This window comes from Bombina bombina, chromosome 1 (assembly GCF_027579735.1).
Source record: "Bombina bombina isolate aBomBom1 chromosome 1, aBomBom1.pri, whole genome shotgun sequence".
NCBI lineage: Eukaryota > Metazoa > Chordata > Amphibia > Anura > Bombinatoridae > Bombina > Bombina bombina.
In genome coordinates, this window is record NC_069499.1 from 106,975,715 (window position 1) to 106,984,999 (window position 9,285).

General features: G+C 37.5%; 1 protein-coding gene across 1 annotated transcript in view; it reads right to left on the bottom strand.

Moving 5' to 3' along the window:
• Window positions 1-9,122, bottom strand: part of TDP1 (tyrosyl-DNA phosphodiesterase 1) — a 698,490-nt gene extending 689,368 nt beyond the window's left edge. The window contains exon 1 of the mRNA XM_053697569.1: window positions 9,043-9,122. Coding sequence (XP_053553544.1) covers window positions 9,043-9,050 — 8 coding nt within the window. The 5' untranslated portion in view covers window positions 9,051-9,122. The remainder of the gene's footprint in view (window positions 1-9,042) is intronic.
• Window positions 9,123-9,285: the final 163 nt, after the last annotated feature.

Sequence of the window (9,285 nt, forward strand, 5' to 3'; positions counted from 1 at the left end):
TTTCTGCAATGAGATTTTTTTTTAATATACACGTTGATTGGAGTAGCCGTGTATAATATTATAGTTAGTCCAATAAAAAAGTATCATTGCTCAATGCAATACTCTTGTTATTTTGATATATATACACACACATACATACATACACATATTAACATACACATAAATATACAAATACACACACATATAAATATACACATACATATTAACATACACATACATTTCCCATCCGTGAGTGTACCTGTATCTCGACCACCTCTGTGTCTCCGGTTAGCAAAAAAACGGGGACACAGAGGTGGTCGAGATACAGGTACACTCATGGAGGGGAAATCTTCACGACTGCAGAGAGAAATAGGAGGAATGGATGGCGCAATTCACGGCTGTCTTGTAAGTTGGATACAGAAGTAAACTGCTAAGAGAACCTCCAATCAAGCTAAGCGCAGGATAAGCAAGCTGCGTTACAAAGTTACAAAGTTTACAACGGAGATACATTTGCCTTCCTGGTGAGGCAGACGTCCTTATGTGATATGATCTCAATGTTTTAAGGATGTTGAAAATGACTCTGTTTCTGAATGTATCCACTTTTGGTTATACTCCTGTATGAACGCAGTCTATGTGATTGATGTGAAAGAATACCCGTGAGTGTATGAATCCTGAAATTTTCTCCCACTGAAGATATAAGATATGGACGCTGAAAGAATGCTCCAAAGATATTAGACAAGCCGAGGCACAATTATATACTGCTTACATTACATATGGAACTTTTGCAGCAGAGTTTAATTGTTTAATACATTGTAATACCTCTGTCTAAGTGGGCCCACGTTCGTATATATATAGATATATTAGTCTGTGTAATCTCAGGTGGCAATAAAGTATCATTTAGTATAATTAAATTATTGTATATCACAATTATTAGAAAATCCTATGTTATGGATATTGTTTGTTTTTTTCTGAGTGTTTAAATGGGAGGTCTTTTATAAGGTCCTTTTATCCCCTATTGCACTAGTTAGTTGAGAGGTGACTTTATACTCTGGTGCTGGACAGAGGGAACGCAATGTGGGTCGTCCAAGACCTACATATTTTTCTTTTAATAGTATATATATATATATATATATATATATATATATATATATATATATATATATATATATATATATATATATATATATATATATATATATACACACACACACACATATATATATTTACACACATACATATTAACATACACATAAATATACACACACATATACAAATATTAACACACACAAACATACAAACATACGCACACATACTTAAATACACACACATATACAAATATTAACACACACATACATAAATATACACACATACATATTAACATTTACACAAACATTAACATATACACACATACATACATACATTAAAGGGACAGTCAAGTCCAAAAAAAACTTTCATGATTTAAATAGGGAACTTTCCAATTTACTTTTATCACCAAGTTTGCTTTGTTCGCTTGGTATTCTTAGTTGAAAGCTAAACCTAGGAGGTTCATATGCTAATGTCAGACCTTGAAGACTGCCTCTAATCTGAAAGCATTTTGACCACTAGAGGGCATTAGTTCATGTGTTTCATATAGATAATATTGAGCTCATGCACGTGAAGTTACCCAGGAGTGAGCACTGATTGGCTAAAAAGCAAGTCTGTCAAAAGAACTAAAATAAGGAGGCAGTTTGCAGAGGCATAGATACAAGGTAATCACAGAGGTAAAAAGTGTATTTCTATAACAGTGTTGGTTATGCTAAACTGGGGAATGGGTAATAAAGGGATTATCTATCTTTTTAAACAATACAAATTCTGGTGTTGACTGTCACTTTAACATATACACACATACACACACACACATTAACATATACACACATTAACATAAACATACATACACACACATATTAACATATACACACACATTAACATATACACACATATTAAGATATACACATACATACACAAATATATACACACATACATACACATGCACACACACATACACACACATATTAACGCACATTTATTTAAAAAACTAAATGTGGCTCTTAAGATTACATTCAAATAAAGATACGAAGAGAATGAAGAAAAATTGATAATAGGAGTAAATTAGAAAATTGCATGAGCTATCTGAATCATGAAAGTTTAATTTTGACTAGACTATCCCTTTAAGCCCTGACTTACCTTTTCTGCAATGTGCTGTTACCCAGTACCGCACTGGAATTAAGGAAGGGGGAGGAAATTGAAGAGAGAGGAACGTAGTAAATATTTACACTGAGATAGAACGGAACGGTGACACCTGCAGATAGAAATTAAAAGTGCAGGCAAAAAGAAATTTTAAACTGCCACGGCCAGTCTTTCTACAGACATAGCATAGTTTCTGTGATGAGATCGCACATCGCAGTGTTCTGCCTTGAGGTGCTTAACTGATTAATTTCTGTTCATGGTGGTGAGAGTCCACGAGCCATTACTCCTGGGACTAACTCACTAGCCACTAGGAAGGGGCAAAGATTTTGACAGCTCTAAGAGCGCTTAATCCCTCCCACCTCTTTGGTATTCCAGTCTGATGTATTGCCAAGAAGGAGAAGTAGATTTAGGAAAGGACAAAGCAGGGCAAAAGAGGTGAAAATAAGTGCTGCCAGAAAAAAAAAGTAAAAAATTAAAATGGACGGGTCTCGTGGACTCTCACCACCATAAAAGAAATTAAATTTATCAGGTAAGCTTAATTTTTTTTTTCTTTCTTAAGGTGGTGAGAGTCCACAAGCCATTACTCCAGGGAACTAATACCCAAGCTGCGGAGTCCAGGAGTAATTGGGTGGGACACTTTTTTTTTCCCCAGACACTGATGCCTGAAGGACTTTCCTAACAAACACATGGAAGTGGTAGAATTTAGAGAAAGTATGTTGCTGCTTTGCAAATGTATTCAATATAAGCCTCATGTACTGCCTACAAGCAACCCTTAGTAGTCCAGAGGTTTAGCCAAGAAGCTAAAGAAAAAGATGTAGCCCACTGACCTTAACGCAGACCAAGGGACAAACAAATTAAAGGATTGTCTAAAAATCTTAGTAATTTGAAAGAAGAATTCTATTGTTCTTACAGTGTCTAAATTAAAGGAATAGGAACGTCAAAATTAAATTTGCATGATTCAGAAAGAGCATACAATTTTAAAACACTTTTAAATGAACTTCGATTTTTTACATGTGCATTGTTCTGTTGGTATCCCTTGTTGAAAAAGAATATGCACATACCCTACACTAGTGGGAGCTTGGCCTTGTTTCAAAATTTGAACTACAGCTAAAAAACAGCCATAAAATTCAGAAAGTCTTTTGGAACATGAAACAACTTCCACAAATCGGTCTTGATTTGAAACCTATTCAGTAATCCTCGTAAACTATGTTTAGAACCCAGAGATCTAGGATAGACTGTGATCAGGCTTAAAAAAAAAAGGTGGATCTGGAAGATTCAGATCATTGTAAAGAGAAGGAGGAGGAGGAGGAATTTTAGTTCCTAGAATGACAAAAGGAACTAAAAAAAATAAATAAAAAGGACTATGTGTTCTATTTTTCCCTTAGACTGCTTGTCCTGAGGGAGTAAAGTTCCTATCCCTCCAGACAGAGTGGAAATTATAACGTCAAGTCAAGGTCCAAATAAATTCTTCCTTGAAAGGAGAGGAAAAAAAAAAAAAATCAATCTATCTTTGGACACCCTGTTTGCAGACAACGGGGTAGATTTAACAAGCAGCAGATGCTGTTTTCTTAACCCAGCATTTCAGGCTTCTTAACGTTAGACTGCAATCATCCCGATCCGATACAATTGGGATGATTGACACCCCCTGCTAGTGGCCGCCGGTGAGCAGGGGGCAGCATTGCACAAGCATTTCACTAGAAATGCTTGTGAAAAGTTCTCAAAGTCCAGCACCTGGGATCCAAGGTGTGCAAACACGGGGGCACTGCACAATACCCCCAGTAAATGTAACAAGAGATGATAGTCGCACCACCAAGTTCAGTGAATAATTTTCTTTATTGAGCCAAGATCAAAAAAATCAGCAACGTTTCGGACACAAGTCCTTAATCTTGCATGATGAAAGAAAATTATTCACTGAACTTGGTGGTGCGACTATCATCTCTTGTTACTAGAAATGCTTGTGCAATGTTAAATGCAGACAGCATATGCTACAGTGAATCATGTCCGCCCGGCACTTGGTAAATTGACCCCAACGACTTAAATCATGAAGACTAAGGTCAACACTGCTAAAAAAAGGCATATACTTAGAATTAAATGAAATTATGTCAGCAATGGGACCACAAATAGGTGCATTAGTCAACTTTAGAAGTTTCAAACAATCTTGAAAATCTAGATTCATAGAGTCTTCTGAGATTTGCTCAGACAAATTGTCACACCAAAGAGCAGACACAACTGCTACAGAAGCAATGCTTGCTAACAGAAAAAAGGCCTTTCAATGAAAGGTTACGAATTTCATGTCCCCATGAATCTGGACAGATGATGTTCTATCCTCTAAAGGAATAGTAGTGCATTTGGCTAAAGCGAGATAGCACCATCCACCTTTGGAAACGTTTCCCATAGCTCTACATTAGAAGCCGGTAATGGAAACATCTTAAGACCAGGTTTGGTTAACTCTCTGAAAATTATTTTAATAAGAGCCTCAGGAATAAAACTCTGGTGACTTAGCAGAAGGTTTAAAAATCAAATCTAGTTGTTTGGAAGCATTTTCCTCAAATGATTTAGGATATCGGACGCCTAAAGTACATAAAACCTCTTTAAGCAAATAACTAAGATATTCAAGTTCAAACATGAAAGAAGTAGACTCTGTGTCCTGATAAGTAAAAGACTCCTGGTCATCATAAAAAAACTCACCTTCAAAAAACAACCTGAGGTGTCGCCGGGTAGCCACGCTAACTTTCCTGGGTGCACCAAGTCCAAGTTTGGGCTTATCGAGCAGGGTATCATCCACTGCGCTTTCGCCCAGATGCGTTATCCTCAGGCGTGCTGTCAAAGCCAAAGACATGTGTTAGTCACGCTAACCCCTTCCCTCGCCTCTGCCTCTGCAACTGGAAGCGTGCTAAACCATACCCGAGCACACAAGACCAAGCTAATATTTAAAGGAGCCATCAGCGGGTTAGTATGCATCACAAAGGACAGCACCCAATCAAGTGGCATCCCTTTACATCATGATGACGTCACACAAGGCTCTATAAAAGCCTCTGAAGTCGTCCTTCACTTCTAGCTTGGTTATTCTAGTGACAATTCATTAGTTTCCCCAGTTACCTTCCTAGGTGTTACTGGTTTCTTCGCCTCCGCTACTTGTTGTATGCTCTGTACTTCCTAATGGATCCTCGACCTCTGGCCTGGACTCTGACCTCTCTTTTGCTTTCTGTTTGGATTGTTGTCTGGCGGACTGTCTATCTGTTAACGACCTTCGCCTTCCTGACCCTGCTTGCTGCCTAATCCTCTTGTAAACAGACCTTCTAGCTGACCGTTTCTTCAGATATCCCTTGGCACTTAATCAACCATGTTGCTTACCTCCTCTCTAGCCAACTTGTTCCACTTCAGGTTATCTGGACGAGGTGTATGTGAGACAGTGCTAAAGTGGATTTCTATGCTGCAAAACTCGGGTAACTCTTGCAAGAAGGCAAGAAGGGCATTAGACTGTTAGAATAACTAATGTGATCCATTCAGGAATTGAAAATCTGAATTGGTAACTGGTAGTTCACTATGAAATACACAGACAAATAAAATAAATGAAGACATGAGACAAACACTCTTTGGCAATAAGCATTAAAGAGAAACCCTCCTTGTGCAATAATAGTAAATAATAATAATTTACTGCATAAAAATCTAGCCTGGCATAATAAATAATAAAAATATCTTACCCCTGAGTAATGAGATTTGAAAAATGGCCGTTGCACTCAGAAACAAAAGGAGCAGTTGAGGAATTTCAAAAAAGAGAAGGAAAGATATTAACTGTAACTGCCATGCTAAGTGCACAAAAACACAAAGAGTCCCCCCTAACATTGCACAGTTAAACCCCTTTTACTGTGCATATAATAGAGGATATAATGTTGCATTGAGTTGTAACTCCCAGATGAATTAGTTGAATAGTAGATAGCAGCTATTACCACATAATAAAGTTTCCATAATTATTAGACACTGGGACCGATTTATCAAGGGCCAAATGGCCCCTGGTGCCCGTTTCGGCACGAGCCTTCAGGCTCGCCAGAAACAGCAGTTATGAAGCAGCGATCTTAAGACCCCTGCTCCTTAACTGGTCCACTGCCTCAGGCTGCGGATATTAATCCACCCGATCCTATATGATCAGGTTTATTGACACCCCCTGCTAGCGGACGATTGGCAGCGAATCTGCAGGGGGCGGCATTGCACACGCAGTTCACCAGAACTGCTTGTGCATCAGCGATATCTGGCGGACATGATATGCTACAGCGGATCATGCCCACCAGACATTGGTAAATTGGCCCCTATGTATGAAAAGTCTAAGTAATAAAGGTGGCATTAGTCTGTTACGTGTGTATGTTACCTGGCTATGGTGTACCTCAGAGTGATGTACCTGCTAATAGCCTGCGGGCTATGTAATGTCTTCATTTATCTTAAGATGCACCTACTATACAGTGCTTAGCAGCTGCAGAAATGACTACTTTCAGTAGAGAGCCCATTGTTTGGAGTATATAATTGACCCAACAGGAAGAGGCTAAGGGGACAATCCCCATGTCCCCTGTGGCAGGCTTGTGACTAACTCCTCACTGCCACATGTTCCAATCTCCCTTCTGTCCCAAGTAGCAGCATTCTGAGGGGAAAATTGGCCTCAAATTGGTCTGAGGACCCTCTCAACAAACAATCTGGACCACCTCAATTCTTCAACTTCCTCCTGTAGAGGCAAAGATACGACTGGAATACCACAGTGATGGGAGGGATAAAGTGCTCATAGGGCTTTGGGATTCTTTGCCTCCACCTAGTTTAGCACAGCCAAAAAAGTAATATTAATATACTTTTAACCTCTGTGATTACCTTGTATTGAAGCCTCTTTTGACAACCCCTTATAACATGGCTATTTATTTATTTATTAACTATTGAATTGCATTTTAGCCAAATAGTGCTGTGCCATGTTATCTATATGGCACAAATGAATAAAAAAAGCTTGTGATAAGAGGCTGTCTGTAATGGTTTAGTAGAAACAAGCAGAAATGTAGAGGTTTAAATATTATAAAGTATATTAATATAACAATATTGGTTGTACAAAGCTGGGGAATGGGTAGTAAAGGTTTTATCTATATTTTTAAACAATAACAAATTGTTGACTGTCCCTGGAAATATACACCCGGATATACACCCTGAAGAAAATCCTTTCAAATAGCAACACAAAGCACATGATGAGGTAACAAAGAAGAGAATGAAAACATATTTCACAAAATAAGCAAAACCAGAACAAGAAGTAATTCTCAGGTTAGAGGGTAATATGCTTAGGAGTAATCTTTTCAGAAAGAATAGATTCAGGGAATATACATGTAAGGAGATGGTAAACTCAAATACTAAGGACAAGGTGCTAAAAATGATCTGCCATCCATTGAAAAGAGCATCAAAACATTTTTGCATAAAAAGGTGAAGTAAAAGAATTTAAAATTTAAATGTATGCAACTGCATCAGTTCTGTACTTCCTACTGACACTCATTGGGACTTCCTGTTAAAGGGACAGTCTATTTGAAAAATGTTATTGTTTAAAAAGATAGATAATCCCTTTATTACCCAATACCAACAATATTAATACATTTTTTACCTCTGTGATTACCTTATTTCTAAGCCTCCGCAGACTGCCCTCATCCCAGTTTTTTTGACAGGCTCGCCTTTTAGCCAATCAGTGCTGACTCATAAATAGTATAACTCCACATGAGTGAGCACAATGTTATCTATATGACACACATGAACTAGCACTGTCTAACTGTGAAAAAAATGCCAAAATGCACTGAGATAAGAGGCAGCCTTCAGCAGCTTAGAAATTGGCATGCAAGCCTACCTTGGTTTAGCTTTCAACAAAGAATACCAAGAGAAAAAAGCATGTTTGATGATAAAAGTAAATTGGAAAGTTGTTTACAATTGCATGCCCTATCTGAATCATGAAAGTTTAATGTTGACTTCATTCATTAATAGGTACCTTCTGCTAATGCTCACTGAAAAGTTTCAGTGCAGTGTTTCTTCAGGGAATTTAAGATATATGAACTTTGTAAGAAAACATGGGCCTTCTGGTTCTTGTGTCAAAATTGTGTTTTTATGTAACATTTACTATGGACACAATTGTCAAATGCAATATTTATTCACCCCAATTTAATAATTTTTATATACTAGCACATCCTAGGTCGCATGGCAACTGTGTTTTCAAACTGTTTCTGTATTCAACAACCTGCAATTACTGCAATAACTATTGAGAAACCAAACTGCTCTATAAATTGTGATAACAATGAAAAATATCATACAGCCGGTAAATACCTGTTTTTTAATGCAGCATACTATCCTAGATTATAGGATTTAAAATAAACACACTTTTTAATGGTTTAAATACACACTGCTATCCTTTCTTATTTATTTATTTTTTAAAAAGCCATAATGGAATTTATTGTTATTTAGTGCCTATCATCTTAGAGGGGCATTTTGCGTGTTGCAGTGTAGGAGAGGATGCTTATTAAAAAAAAAAAAAAAAAAAAAAAAAAAAAGAGGAATGTACTAAACTAGCCTCGGGTTAGACATACTAGGATTAAAATATTTAATTTGTAATGGTCGGAAAATATGTAATATCTCTGTCTTTATAATGCAAAGCTTTGCTAACATTATTATAAATGCATTATGATAAACATCATTAGATGAAAGAATAACATAAATAATAAATGCTCACTCTAAAGTAAAATAACAACATGCAGAGGAGCTGCACGATGCCCATATTATGTGCAGCAACTATACACGTCCTGCCTCACCCCAACAAACCCCACTAACTGTAGTCACCTGTCCATCCTGAGAGGCACACGTCAACATGCGTGGAAGTAGGTGACGTCACGCAATGGCGCAGTCAAAATGCGTCACTGCCCTAAAATGACGTTGGCTGGACGGTGTCTTTAGTAATACTAATTACAGCACTAGTAACAACGTTAGAGGGAAACAACGTTACAATATATCGGACTGTTACACCATCAGCTTTCTCATTGTTGCCAATGCAGTGAGGTAGTTACGTCTGCGTACCCTTATGTT